Raw genomic sequence first — 15,729 nt, 5'->3', positions numbered from 1 at the left:
ATACTATTAATCAAAAACATTAGTGTACACACTCTGCTACATTTTATGTGAAATAAAGGCAGGAACTGTACCTACACACACACACACACACACACACACACACACACACACACACACATATATATATAGTTATGTCCATATATTATTACAACATAAATATTTATATTTGCAAAGAGAAACCCTTGAAAACTAAACTAGAAAAATAGTTACATATGAGGGGGTGGAGAGCATTTGGGTATAGATTGCAGTGAACATTTTTCTAAAACGTTTTTTAACCATGTAAATGTATGACTTACTTTTTAAAAGTTAAAAAAAAAATTCCTAAATTTAGAATCTCCCTCTCATGCATCATAGCAGATAAATCTCCACAATTTATAAGCAGTATACGAGTTCTTAAGTTATAAAATTACTTTCTCCTGAAATACATATAATAATAGGCTGCCCAAAGTAAACATTTCATGTTTTGATAACTACCACATTTCTCTAGTAATATGGCCTAAATACGCTGTAAGTTAATACTAAAACACCCAGTTCATTCATGCAAATTAGCCTCTGGAAAGTCAAAATAAGATTAGAAATATCTGATCTTCCTCTCTTAAAATGGGGGAAAATGAGCCTCTAAAGTTGAGTCCTTTGCAGGCTGGGCTAAGGAAAAAGTCTTAAGGCAAAGAGATTTTTGTTTTGATGGCACTTAACCATCTGAATCTTCTGATCCCAAAGAGTAAAATTACCCTGGTGCTGATAAAACTAACCAGTTTTGGAGTTCCTGTCATGACTCAGCAGAAGCAAATCTGACTAGTAACCATGAGGACTCAGATTCAATCCCTGGCCTTGCTCAGTTGGTTAAGGATCCATCGTTGCCATGCTCTGTAGTGTAGGTCGCAGACAGGGCTGGGATCTGGCGTTACCGTGGCTGTGGTATAGGCCAGCAGCTGTAGCTCTGATTTGATTCGACTCCTAGCCTGGGAATCACCATAGGCCCTGATGTGGTCTTAAAAAGACCCCCCCCCAAAAAAAAAACAACAACAACAAAACTAACCAGTTTTACTTCCTCTCGCATATGATTTAACTGTTTTAAATTCTTTCAAAATAGTCTGGATCAATCACCTAAGTCATAAAAAACTAAGGCATGCGGATTTTTAAAGGTGTTGTTAGAAGGTTGACATAGATGACAATAAACATAACTTTTTTTCCCCCTTAAAGTGTATATTATTCAAAGGCTTTTTTTAGGCATAAACTAAGCTACAAGGCTATATTGTACAACACTGGGACTATAGCCAATATTTTATAACTATAAATGGAGTATAGCCTTTAAAAATTGTTAATCACTGTATTGTACACCTGTAACATGTAATATCTGACATCAAACGTGTTTCCCAAAAAAACAAAACCCTGTGGGATTATGGGTAATTACAATTTAAAGTTCTCTCTTCCTACTGTCCTAGAATTTTTGGAATAAGTGCCTTTGAAAAGTTTCTCATGAAACCTACGAACAAGTTTTAGTGTTTTGTTGGGTTAGACGTTTTTCTTCCGCAGCCGCGATCTGCCCAGAGGGGGTTTCTTACAGAGAAGCAAGGAGCGCTGAGGGAAATGTCCAAATCATCCGGATCTGTCACTCTGACCGCAGCTCCGACGAAGGGCCGGAGTGTAGGCGGAGAGTCCCGGCTACACCGTCAGCGGTCCTTCCATGACTCCAAAGTGGGCCACGGCTCAGCCGGTGTGGGGTGAGGGGGCGCGGGGGTAGGGTGGGGTTGGTTTGAGGATGCGGGTGGGCTGAGAGTGGGTGGGGTGGGGATGGGATGCGGGTGGGAGCGGACAAACTTCGGAGCCAAGGAAAAGGGCGGAAGGGAAAAGAAAAGGGTGGGGAGGCAGGTCTGGGGCGGGCCGGGCTGGGGATTTGCAGACCGCCAGGCCCGAACCCAGGTACCCCTGCCCCACGGCGGCCGGCAGCCGGGAATCACGCCCCCCCCCCACCCCAAAACCGGACCGACACTTACTGAAAGACATTTTCCGGGTTATCCATGGCGAGAGGACGCGAGCCAGCCGGACCCCCCCCCCGCCCCACTACGCTGCTGTGGAGGAGCCGCCGCCGATTCGAATCTGCCGCGCAGCCGCAGTCGCTGCAACGAGCGTTTCCCAGGCACCTGGCCATTGGCCTCCGCCGCAGATGGGCTGGCCAATCGCCGGGGCCGTTGCCGGCAGACAAGCCCCACCTCCCTGCCGAGCGCCAGGGCCTGTACTGCTCAGCACAGCCCTGCTGAAAGCTCCTGGTGACCTGAGAGAGGGCTCAGACTCCGGGCGCAGCATGCAGAAGGCTCTTTGTTGGCTCAAACCAAGGAATGAGCTTGTACTTATGTTTCTTTTTCCTTGGCTGTCCAAGCTGCAAATGGCTTACATAATTACATGATTAAGGCATCCTGGGAGCAAAATAACTAACCTGAGGTTCCTGAGGTGGAAAAAATTGTGCCTCGGCCCTTAGGTCCGGAGACTTGACTCTTCGACCCTTTGTTTAAATATGTAAACCGGAATCGTCAGGTCTGGTTTATGGAAAGAAGAAAATAATCCCGTTTGTAGAGTGGAGACTGGTTTAAGTCCAGGCGGACATGCCCGCCTCTGGTTTAGGAGATGGGCAAGTGGGGTAAAAACGGAGCCCTGCCGAATCAATGGCACACCTCCCCACTTCCCACAGTTTTCTGCTCCTTGTCGTCGTCGCTGTCACCAAAAAACCGAGATGCTGAAGCCCATGAAGTCTTAGTTCCAGGGCCTAAAAGGCTGTGGCTGAGTTAGGGAGCGATTCATCAAAAGCCCAAGGAGAAACCTAAGTGAGTTTTCGCTTGGCGGCTACCATCTGACGGAGTGTCCATAGGCACCTCTGGGTTGGTTATGTAAATTATATGTGCAAAGGACAGCGATGGGTTGATACCCTTGGAGGCATCTAGGCTTGATTTAAAGGATCTGAAAGGCTATGTGGGTGTCCTGGAGGTAATGAGGACTTGAGGGACTGGCGGCTGTTCCTACCTCTAAGTGGTAATTTTAAAAAGTTTGGATAGGGTATAGGATTGCTGCAAGAAAGCTTTCACCATCTTCTGTGGAACTAAGAGCTCTCAAGACCAAGAACTTATGAATTACAAGGTCAAAAATGAAGAGACCTCTTTGTGAAGGAGCCCAGATGTCTAAGAAGAAATATGCAATGCTCTGATGCTTCCGATTTGAGAGTGAGTTGGAAAAGAGTCAGCCTAACCTTCTCTGCCCCTTGGTCTTTTAATAATTTCCCATGCTACTTATCCAGGTTCTTTCAAGAGCCACTTGACAATGCAAGTCAAATAGAAAGAGCTATTCCTGTGATTACCTTCCTTTTAGAGAGGCTGTGTGGATATTTTGCTTTCTTAGGGCCCTGAATTTAAACACCTTTTAAAAAAATTAGCAGTTTCTGGAACTCCTGATGCTCTCAGAGTCCAGAATTTCTTTCAGGATGTTACTTCATTTGGATGTACACAAGTATGCAGTTTGTGGGGTTGTTACTCAGAGCGTGCTCCCTCTGGGGTCTTTAGACAAGTTTCGGTTCTGCTAACCATCACAGGAATGAACACATTTTTGGTTTCATTAACTCAGGTTTTCTTTTCTTTCTTTTTTCTTTCCAGTTCATGGGTTTTATTGGATTATACTTCAAGTTTGAAATACATATATTATGCTTTTCCCACTCCCCAAATGCTCTTAGACGCCTTCTGCAGCCCCTGCTTTTTTTCTTCCCCACTTTCCTCAAAACATTCATTGGCTTATGCTATTGTCTTCTATGTTTGAAAAAAACATTTTATTAGAGTGGATTTACAATGTTCTGTCAATTTCTGCTGTACATCATTCATATCTATCTATCTCTCTATCTATCATCTATCTATTCAGGTTTCTAACTTGTGTCTGATAGCACCTCAATCAGTGAACAATCAGGAAATGCTGACTGGGTATCCATTATATACTGGGTGCTATTGGATTTATACCTATTTACAACCTTATTTGACCCAGATAGATCCTGTTCTAGTAGTTTTGTCTGGGAGATAAAGATACAGACAGAGAAAACACTAAGTGGTAAATTAATGTGCATTAAATGCCAAATTAATACACATGTGATTTAGACTATCTGCTAGGGGAGTCCAGAGCAGGGAGGGGACATGGGGCCTGACTGTCAAAGAAATCTTCATGGGGAAGTGTGGGCTTGACTTGGGCCTTGCGGAGGGTGGGGAGGATCTGGGTTTGGGGAGGGCCTGGGCAGATCATTCTTGGTATAAATGAGGGTTACTGATGGCAATTGCCCTTGAGGAGTTCTGTTAATGAGCAGTGGAGATCCCCCCCCTTTTCTTTTGTCTTTTTGGGGCAACGCTACAGCATATGGAAGTTCCCAGGCTAGGGGTCCAATTGGAGCTGTAGCCACTGGCCTACGCCACAGCCACAGCAATGCAGGATTCGAGCCATGTCTGCAACCTGCACTACAGCTCATAGCAACGCTGGATCCTTAACCCACTGAGCGAGGCCAGGGATCGAACTTGCATCCTTATGGATGCTAGTGGGGTTTGTTAACTGCTGAGCCGCTATGGGAACTTCTGGAGATCCTTTTTGAAGGACTGGTTTGATGTCAAATTTTAAATGCTATGAGTTCCCATTGTGGCGCAGTGGTTAACGAATCCGACTAGGAACCATGAGGTTGCGGGTTCGATCCCTGCCCTTGCTTAGTGGATTAACGATCCTGTGTTGCCGTGAGCTGTGGTGTAGGTCGCAGGTCGCATTGCTGTGGCTCTGGCGTAGGCCGGTGGCTACAGCTCCAATTAGACCCCTAACCTGGGAATTTCCATATGCCGCAGGAGCAGCCCAAGAAATGGCAAAAAGACAAAAAAAAAAAAAAATCTTAAATGCTAGATTAAGAAGTCTGTGCTTGATCTTGATATTAAACTGGGCCTTTTGGGAACAAACGTCCTTGTGGTCATAGGACCTCATGGTAGTTGTACTTAGCTCAACCCTGTTTTCTAGACGCCACTGAGATTGTCACCCCATCTTCATTTCTACTAGTAGGAATTCCTCTCCCACCAAGGCTTGTTCGTGGAGTAGGGAAAAGTACTGTGAATGACTCTTCCGCTCTGCCCTTTGGAAAGGGCACAATGACCCCTATACAGCTTGGATGCCAGTCACTGTGCGTACGTCTAGGAGTAATAGGAGTACTAGGGTTGTCAGCAGTTATTAGAATCCAGTGTGTTTCTAGGAATAATTTCCTGGTCTACTCAATGCCTTCCCTCTTGTCCTTAATTGTGGAAGTCCTGTCTGTCATTATTCTTATTCTGAGGGAGAGTTACAATGACCCTCCCAGTCAACGTGTTCATCATAATGTCCCTCTTAGGTTAATTGACCCTGTTCCCACTAAATCGGGACCTGGAGGGAGAAGTGGGCAGGAGAGGCAGAGAACAGTAACTTGTAGAACTTTAAACTGGCCTTAGAGACAGAGGGAATGGGAGAGAAAGTAGGGATTGGGAGCTCAAGAAGGAAGAGTTCTCAGAATTTCTGAGAATTTCAATGGCCATTGAACCTGGGAAGGTGCTAATTTGTTTTCAGACTCATTAAGGTGGAGGACTTAACAGGCCCTTGATCTTCCTGTGTCACAAGACTCAGCACTGGAGAAGGAAGGCTGAGACAGGCCTGGTTCAAAGGCTCCAGGAGCTTATTGAGGGGAGTTTCATGTGCTATTTCCCAAGCCTAGAATGATTTTTTTTTTTTTTCCCTAAGAGCTTTACATTATCTCTACATGTCAGGGATAAAGGAAAACTTCCAAAGAGTTTGACGAAGACATAGTTTGATACTTTGATGAAAACCTGTAAACCCCCAAATGCTGGAGATTTACATAAATCAATAGAAGCAGAAAATACTAAAGGGATGCCAAATATGTTGTTAATTTTTAAATTTTTTTAAAATTGCTAATTGGAAGCTTGTGCCACTAACAGCCTTCTAAATTCCACTGGTTCTAACCCTCATCTTCTTTAATCTTCCTCTGCCCTTTTTTTTCTTAGGTTTGTGTTGAGAGTGTAGCAGTTGCCATGGACTATCTGAAAATCTCAAATAATAATCTTTGCTTCCTTGATCTAGCCCTCTCTTCAGTTTTTGGCATTGCTGTTGCCTTAGTGCTCTGTAACCTGATCTCCCTGAACCTACTCCAGAGTGTGAGAGAGGAGGTTTGTTTTGATCTGGGGGGAGTAGGAGGTCTCCCTGTTTCTAAGATTCACCTTTTCTGCTTCTGAGGCAGAAATGTAAAGTTACAACCCTCTTTATTTGAAACTCTAATTTACTTTATCAGCTAATTTCAATATTAAATGTCCACCCACATAAAATGACTAATCGATTCTCTAAATTAGGGAGTTCCCATTGTGGTTTAGAGGGTTATAAATCTGACTAGTATCCATAAGAATGTGGGGTTCACCCCTGGTCTCCCTCAGTGGGTTAAAGAACTGTCATTGCTGTGAGCTTTGGTACAGGTCACAGATGTGGCTCAGATATCACATAAATGTGGCTGTGGTGTAGGCCAGCAGCTGCAGCTCCTATTCAACACCTAGCCTGGGAACTTCATATGCCACAGATACAGACCTAAAAAAGAAAAATAAAAAAAGATCCTCTAAATTATTAGGAAGGCTAATGGATAAAGTATTTTTTATTTCAACATCATAATTTCCAAACTTATTGGAAAAGGAAAACCAGGCCACATCAGGAGACATGAGCTGGAACCTTGACTTTCCCAAGAAGCAGATGATGGGTGAATGACTTAAACTCTTCATCAGGGTGTCAGTTTCCTGTTCCGTAAAATGACAACAAATTTCTGCCTCTCTGACTTCATAATGTTTCTCTGACTTCCACTATCCTATGGCATCAGAAGTTTCTCCACTCAATTTCTGAACCCTCTTGGGTTGTCACATGATATCAAAGTTCACGCTCTATTTAGACAAGAAAAATGTTTATTTTTCTCTAGGTTCTGCCTGATTTCACATATGCAAACAATTACAGATACGTATCTCTTTCTTACACTGGGAAATGCAAAATAATTTAGACTAGCAATACTTAGATATGTTGCTGAAACATGCTGTAAGTTTAGAGATTTATCATTAAAAGAGTTATAGAAAGCTGATGAGAGATTTAAGGGGCTATGAAATATTAAGAATAAAGTTGATAGGAGGAAAGGAAAAAAACAAACCCCTATTCTAGAAATTTTTTCATCTGAGAGTATTTTGTGACTTCAGAAGACACCTATGTGGTCAAAACCCAGAATGTTCTCGTGTATCACTGCATCTAGGAGGAAGGGTGGGGGAATCCCAGCTTCCTACCCCCTACAGCATCTCCAAAAATCTTTAATAGAATATTCAATCCTAAATGCTATCCTGGCATTTGTATAAAGGACCTAAGTGGTACCAGATGCTATTTCCATTTTAAGCCTGGTTCTAGAGGCCAGAGACCCTATCCTTTCTTTTTCCTATTCCCTTTTTTGTTGTTGTTGTTTTGTTTTTTGCCATTTCTTGGTCTGCTCCTGTGGCACATGGAGGTTCCCAGGCTAGGGGTCGAATCTGGCCTATGCCAGAGCCACAGCAACATGGGATCAGAGCCGTGTCTGCGACCCACACCACAGCTCATGGCAATGCCGGATCCTTAGCCTACTGAGCAAGGCCAGGGATTGAACCTGCAACCTCATGGTTTCTAGTCAGAGTCGTTAACCAAGTGAGCCACGATGGGAACTCCCTCGCTATTCTTCCCTTATTAGAGGCATCTCAGTTCTTCATAAGCATAGTCTTGCATCCTGATAAATGGCTGCTTGTGTCTTCTCTAAATTGGCCTACCTTAGCTCTGTGCATCTCTGTAGAATTCATCTCTTGTCATCTCTTCCTTCTCTTCTTAAATGTTGGTTATACTGTTCCATTGCTGTGAAAATTGTGCTGACTTGGCTTCTGGGGCAAGCTGTTCTCCTAATACTTAGGAAACCACACACAGCAAACTTTAGTCTGGGAACCAAAAGCATACATGGAACATATTACTTCCCTTCATCTTCACAGGTACTTTCCTAAGTTTGCAGGTCTCAGCCCCCTCCATTTGGGCTTCTTCAATCCTAATTGTCTTTCTGTTTGTTTGTTGCATTTTGCAGTTTGTAGTCTGCAAGGCTGTTTCCCTGCACTCTTTGGATCCCTGGACAATACTTCTTTGTTTCTGCTTTGTCTTCTGGAGAGATCTCAAGCCTTCTAGTTCTCTAAGAGGATACCCAGATGATGACCCCTGTTCATTGAACCTATTGCTCATTTTGACTTCCTGATGTGTAATCACCTTGAACCACTAACGTCACTTGACACTCCATTTTCTTGATTGTCTCTGACCTTTGGATCTCAGGGTCCTCCTGGGCTTTGTACCCAGCATTTTGAGAATGGCTTTTTATTTGATTCATACACTTGAGTGTTAAAAGAAAAAAGAAAATATCTGAAGTAAAATTAACCCCACAGGAAACAGTAGATCTTTTTATGGTCTTTTCCCATGTTCATATTAAATATTTCCTATAGTAGCTCCTTAAAAGCTTCAAGTCATTCTAATGGTTTCAGCTATTGTCATCACTTTCTTTTCCAACTACTTCCACACACCACTGGGTACATGCTATATGTCCTGCTTAGACCTGACTTGGTAAAGGTTTTAGTGGCATTGAACATTTGAAATTAGGAGTTCCCATCGTGGCTTTGGTGGAAGTGAATCTGACTAGCATTCATGAGGACGTAGGCTCGATCCCTGGCCTTGCTCAGTGGGTTAAGGATCTGGCGTTGCCATGAGCTGTGGTGTAGGTCACAGATGCAGCTTGGATCTGGAGTTGCTGTGGCTGTGGCATAGGCCAGCAGCTACAGGTCCGACTTGACCCCTAGCCTGGGAACTTGCATATGTCGGGGGTGTGCTCCCCCCCAAAAAAGACAAGAAAATTTGAAATCATTTCAGACCCCGTAGACATCTGTATTTCTTCTCATTTCCACTTGATAGCCTCTTTCATTTTTCTGAAGATGCATTTTCATTGGTAACTCTTCTTGGATGGCAATTACCATGTCACAATACAGTAATGGGTGCTTCCTTGGAAGGACAGCAGTGACTTTAGAGAGAGGCTGATAAATACCTATCCATATACTTGGACCTGTTATTAACAGAAAACTGAAACCAAGCTTGCTTAACAAAGGGAATTTATTGTCTCATTTAACTGAAAGGTCCATAGGTATGTGGGCTTCAGATACAGTTTGATCAGGATTCCTCCTCCCTTTCTCTGCTGTTCTTTCATATCTGCCACCTCTATTGACTTTGCTTTCAGGATGATTTCCTTCATGGCGGCAAATGTAACAGTTCTTGTTCTCATTTGCTTACTCCGTGGTGCCAGATAATCTAACAATACCCCTGTGTCAGTCTGAACTGGTTAGGTCATATGCCTTTCCTTAAAACCTCCTCTGAATGGACATATACTCAAAGACAGGAGTTTGGGAAGTTAAATGGAGAGTATGGCTGGGAAGCAATCAGCAGATGTCTGGACCATCAGGCCCTGGCAAATAGAGCTTTCTGTTACTTTGAAAAGGGAATGAATGGGTTCTCTCCCCAGCTGACTGCAAACTGCTGACCCACAGTTGCTTCATTCACTAACTGATGATTCTTTTTTAGCATCTTCCAAAGATAACCTCCTTGTGACTCCTTCTTAGAAGAATGATGAAAAGAACAGGCCTGCTCAAAAGCCCTAAGGAAAGGAGGCTGGAATGGCTGTGAGATGTACTAGTCATGGGTACCACCATACTTCTCATGTGGTCATTGTGCTTTTGCGGCATTTGGAAACCCCCCCCCCAAAAAAAAAGGAGTTTCAGAAAACATAATAGGAGTTCCTGCTGTGGCACAGTGAGTTAAGAATCCAATTACAGTGGCTTGGGTCACTGTGAAAGTGTAGGTTCGATCCCTGGCCCAGTGCTATGGGTTAGAAGATCCGGTGTTGCTGTAGCTGTGGTGTAGGTCTCAGATGCAATCCCTGGCCCAGGAACTTCCCTATGCTGCAGGTGCAGACATTTAAAACAAAAATAAAAAAACATAATAATCTTATTCTTTTTGTGTTGGCTTTTCTTGTTGGCTTCTGGTGGGAGAGAAGCTTCCATCTTCCCGGAAGATGGACAGAGTCAGTTATTGGCTGAATTGTGCTCCCTGCAACCGCCTCCCCACCCCTGCCCCTGGGGTCTTTAATATGTTCATGTCCTCATCCCCAGGACCTCAGGATCTGGGTTTTAAGAGACAGTTTTAAGAAGGTAATTTAGTTAAATTGAGGTAACTAGGGTGACCCCTGTTCAGTATGACTGGTATCTTTATAAGAAGAGGGCATTTGGACACAGGCATATATAGAGGGGGCACAGCATGAAGAGGCAGGGAGAAGATGGCCATCTATAAGCCAAGGAGAGGGGCCTGGGACAGAGAAGTAACCAATCCGATGACACCTTGATCCCAGACTTCTGCCTCCAGAACTGTGATAAAATAAATTTCTGTTGCTTAAGCCACTCAGTCTGGGGTACTTTGTTATGTTAGTCCTAGAAAACTAATACAGACTCCAAACAACCTCTTGTTTAACTACGTTTCTGCTATCCCAGGTATTAACTTCTAAACCCTAGTTCTTTCCTTGAAACCAATTTTGAAGGAAGGTGAATGGGAGTCTGACCCGTCAGGACCATTGACGGGAGTCATCCAGCTGTTGGTGGTGTGCAGGTCCACTAGTCAAGTCATCTGTCCCTTTTGAACTCAACCTCTTAAATGGGAGAAAGAGAAAAGCAGCTCAGGATAGCTGAGAGTTAGCCTGCCAATAACAACCAGGCTAGGATATTCTGGAAACAATTTTACTGAATGTTCATATCAAACACCGTCACTTATGGAATTATGCCTGCTTCCTGGCAGCACCCAATCCAGAGCAAATACTCGCTTCCTTGACCCACTCCCCCACATCCATAATCACTCAACACCATCCCAGGTCCTATATAAGTCCTATTTTTAGAAAGATGCTCCCAATTCCCCATAGTATATGCTCTCCCTTGTGGCCATGAGCCAATAAACTTAACTTTGTTCCTAGTTGTTTTTGACTGAAACATTAACGAGGGATTCAAATCTTGGCTTTACCTTTAGACAATAAATAAATAAATAAATATCCCTCTGTATAGATATGCAGCTAGATATCACTCAGTAAGGTCACAACACTTTTGTACAGCTTTACAATATTTACTGTTATTTTTATTAATATACAAACATTTACTCACTTGATCCCTGAAGGCTTTCCTCCTTTGTTTAATTTGGAATTTCTTAATCATATACAATGTGGTAGAATAATAATATAGAATAATTTAGAATATCAAAGAGGAAGATTCCCTTTTAAAATTGTGAATGGTCATGATAACATTTTAAAAACCGTAGATACTTAGAGCTTTGTTTAAAGTTTTAAAGCTCTAGTGAGGTTAGTCGGCTGCCTGTGAGAAGGGAATGAATACAATCCTCTTGCCTATAACCCTGAAAGGTCAGGGATGTGCTTATCACTAAGGCAACCTCTATATGTATTCATTTAAACACTATTATGGATGCGTTTTTAGGCCTTTCTCTGCAATCCTAATGAACTAGACATTTTAGTGGCTAGGTGTTTTGTTTTGTTTTGCATTGTTTTGTTTGTGGCTATGTTCATGGCATGCAGAAGATCCTGGCCAGGGATTGAACCCACTCCACAGCAGTGACCTGGGGCCACTGCAGTGATAATGCTGGATGCTTAACCCACTGCACCAAAAAGGGACTCATAATCAATTTTTCATATTCTTTTCCATGATGGTCTATTATAGGATACTGAATATAGTTGCATGCGTTATATAGTAGCACCTTGCTGTTTATCCATTCTCACATAATAGTTTGCATCTGCTAATCCCACACTCCCAATCTGTCTCTCTCCTGCCCCTCCTCCCCCTTGGCAACCACAGGTCTATTCTCTATGTCTGTGAGTTTATTTCTGTTTCATAGATAAGTTCATTTGCATCATATTTTAGAGTCCATGTATAAATAATACCATATGGTATTTTTCTTTCTCTTTCTGACTTACTTCAATGAGTATGATAATCTCTAGGTCCATCCATATTGCTGCAAATGGCTTATTTCATTCTTTTTTTATGGCTGAGTAGTATTCCACTATGTGTATATACATCACATCTTCTTTATCCATTCATCTGTTCATGGACATTTATGTTGCTTCCTTATCTTGGCTGTTGTAAATAGTGCTGGCATGAACATTAGGGTGAATATATCTTTTTGAATCCAGTTTTGTCTGGATATATGCCCAGGAGAGTGATTGCTGGATCATATGGTAACTCTATTTTTAGTTTTTTTTGAGGGCCCTCCATTCTCTTCTCCATAGTGGCTGCCCCAATTTACATCCCTACCAACAATGTAGAGGGTTTAGTGCAATCTATTTTTATCAGGCTCCCTCATCAGCCTGAGTGCTGCAAAACTAGAGTCATGGTCCCCTGGGAAAATGGTACCCTCTCAAATATTGCTGGTGGGATTGAGAATTGTTATAGCTGCTTTGGAAAGTCAGTATCTGTCAACAAAAACCAAACCAAGTCCAACCCAGCCACCCCCCTCCCAGGAACAGGATGCATGGAGTGAACAAAGGGCAGTGGGTGGATGAGGGGACTGAGTACAGGGTGCTGTGCTGCCTGCAGGGTAGTGGCCCAATGCTGGAAACAAAGTGTGTGCTCACACACAGGGGACGGCTGTGCAAGGACTGGATCGCTCTTGCCATAGAAAATTTCGCACCCATTAAAAAATAGAGTCAGGTCTATAGTAACACACTGGAGGCATTTCCCTTGTATTCAATTACATGTGGAGAGGGAGAGGAAGAGGTGAAACTGTTGTCAATTGAAAATGCCAATATTATAATGCAAAGGTGGAAAATGCATGTTTCCATATGACTCTGTAAACAAGGAGAAATATCTGAAAGGGTTACTTAATTATTTTTAGCATAAATATTTACTTACTTGCTGGTTGGATTGCTGGATTGCTTGGGAGAATGTATAGGTAGAAGGAAGTGAAGGGAATAAAAAAATTCAATAGTTATCCAGCTTTTTGAGCCTCTGTGGCATCACAAAGGAGGAAGAGGAAAAGAAGCAGGGAGTTGGGGGTGGGTGGGAGAGAACTCAGCAATAAAGTTCCCAAATGAAAACAAACAAACAAACAAACAAACCCAAAAACCAAAACAAACAAGCAAAAAACCACAGGCAAGTAGGGCCTTGGCAGCAGGGGACACACACAAGTAATTTTACCTGAACTATTTCCTGAACTTCACCACCCGAGTTATCACTGCTTCTTAGGAAGAACTGGAGACGTGCTTTTGGAACACACTCACTGCATGTCCTCTATGTGCTACTGCATGTAAGTTTGTGGAATAAATCATATAATCAGGGAAAGTCAGTCACAGAGGGTGCTTCTCTTGTTCTAGCCCAGTCTGCAGTTTGGAACCTCACTTCCCCTTAATGGTCTCCTCTCCCCAACTGCTTCTGGGAATCCTGAAACCCTGAGAATGGCTGGGTTGTGGAAAAGACTCCAGACCCTACCTGCTTCCAGGCTCCTTCCCTCCTAATACCTGCCTCTGTCTGCCTCCGCTGATTTCCCCGGTGTCTGTGCACTCACTCAATTCAGGAAATACTTGATGCAGACAAAACTGGAAGAGAGGAGCCAAGACAAAGAACTTGACAAGGAGCTGAGACTCTGTAGAGGGAAGGACAAAATTGCAACTGTGCAGGACCCAGGAAGGAACCAGGAAGGAACCAGGAACTGGCCACACCACAGGAACTGAGCTGAAACAGGAGCACTTGGGACCCAAGAAGACCCTGCTGAGTGATGCTTTCAGCAGCAGTGGGGCTCAGTGGTGGGCTGGCCAGAGAGGGGAGGTGTTAGGCCAACTTAAACGTGTGGGGCTGAGATGGACAAACTCACTTTTTTAAGTCTGGTTTAGGTGGCCTCCCAAGTGTTCTGCTCCTGGAGCGAATCACCCTCATGGATCACGTGAACCGGATCCACTGGTGGTATGCTCGGAATCGAGTCACTCCTCTTCCAACTGGGCTTCTGCTTTGGTCTCCATTTAATATTTCTGTTTAGCATCCTTTCTGGTGTCTGGATCATTCTCTGAAGCAGGGAGCCCTTCGAGGAGTTTTACAGTTTTATCTCTTCCTATTTAGGTCTTTGATTCCCTTTGGATTAATTTCTGTGTATATTTGAGTTAAGGATCAGGGGTTCATTCTTTGGTATGTAGTTTATTCAGGGTTCCACTATCATTTGATGGTCTGACCCTTGTCAGAAATCAGTTTGCCAAAAATTTGTGGGTTTATTTTGTACTTTCACTTCTATTCTATCAATCTGTATGTCTATTTTTAATGCCCTTACCACAGTTTTCATTACTGTAGCTTAACAGTAAGGTTTGAAATTGGGAAGTATGAGTCCTTCAATTTCATTCTTCTTTTTCAAGATTTTTTTAGTTCTTCTGGTTCCCTTGCAATTCCATTGAATTTTGGATCATGTTGTCTATTTTTGAAAAAAAATGCTATAGTAATTTTGTTAGTGATAGCATTGAATATGTTCATGACTTAAGGAGTACTGGCATCTTAATAACATTAAGTCTTTCACTCAGCAACATGGGTTATCTTTTCATTTGTTTGGGTCTTAATTTCTTTCAACCATGGTTTGTAGTTTCCAGTGTACAAGTCTTGCACCATTTTGATTAAATTTATTCCTAAATGTTTTATTATTCTTGGTGCTATCGTAAGTGAATTTTTTTCCCTTAATTTTATCTTTTGATTGGTCATTGCTAGTGTCTAGAAATATAACTGATTTTTGGATATTGATCTTGTATCTCTCAGCTTTGCTAAATTTGTTTATTAGCTCTAGTGGTTTTATGGTAGATTCTTTTATAGTTTCCTATATATAAGATTATGTATGCAAAAAGTGACAGTTTTACTTCTTCCTTTTCAATTTGGGTGTCTTTTATTTCTTTTTATTGTTTAATTGTCTTGGCTAGAACAGCGATGGCCATTGGTTGAGTGTATGCTATACACTAAGCACTGTGCCAAGCCCTTTACATGACCCAGTGACATCTGCTATTTGCCCCTCTAGTTTCCATTTTCCTGTATTGTGGCAACAATTTTCAACTCCTGTAGGTGAGAGAGCTACCCCTTTCCAATTCTTAGTCCCTAAGATCTGCAACACACACATACAAAACTCTCCCTCTTACCACAATGAAACATACTCTATCTGTCCCTCAGCCCCTCCCAGAAGAAATGATTGTGTTAGGTTTGTATAATAGGTTGTGAAAGTTGGTCACTAACTGTGACAATAAGGAGAAAGGTGAACTCAGGATAGCCCAAGCCCTGCCAGGACAGGCTGCAGCTGAGTGCCTGTGTGTCTCATTGATCACATATATGTGTGTGCATGCTCTCCTAGTGTGTGCCTGACATGTTTGACAGTGGAAGGGAGTTAGGCAAGAGGACTCATAACCCACCTATGCCCTCCCTCATTAATTACCACAGTAAATGTGTTTACCGGATGTAGTGTCCTTATGCATTGTACAACCTAAATAACTGTACCCAGTGGCCTTGCACTCTCTCCTCTTGGCCTTTGACTCTGCTAATCCCACTGCTGGGAACACTCTCT

At 42.8% G+C, this 15,729-nt stretch overlaps 1 protein-coding gene across 1 annotated transcript in view; it reads right to left on the bottom strand.

The window, feature by feature from the left end:
* BUB1 (BUB1 mitotic checkpoint serine/threonine kinase) overlaps positions 1-2,238 on the bottom strand; it is a 37,932-nt gene extending 35,694 nt beyond the window's left edge. The window contains exon 1 of the mRNA XM_047781209.1: positions 1,998-2,238. Within this exon, the coding sequence (XP_047637165.1) occupies positions 1,998-2,152 (155 nt within the window). The 5' untranslated portion in view covers positions 2,153-2,238. The remainder of the gene's footprint in view (positions 1-1,997) is intronic.
* Positions 2,239-15,729: the final 13,491 nt, after the last annotated feature.

The sequence above is a fragment of the Phacochoerus africanus genome, chromosome 5, assembly GCF_016906955.1.
Source record: "Phacochoerus africanus isolate WHEZ1 chromosome 5, ROS_Pafr_v1, whole genome shotgun sequence".
Taxonomy (NCBI): Eukaryota; Metazoa; Chordata; class Mammalia; order Artiodactyla; family Suidae; genus Phacochoerus; species Phacochoerus africanus.
This window is presented reverse-complemented; position numbering and strand designations above follow the sequence as displayed.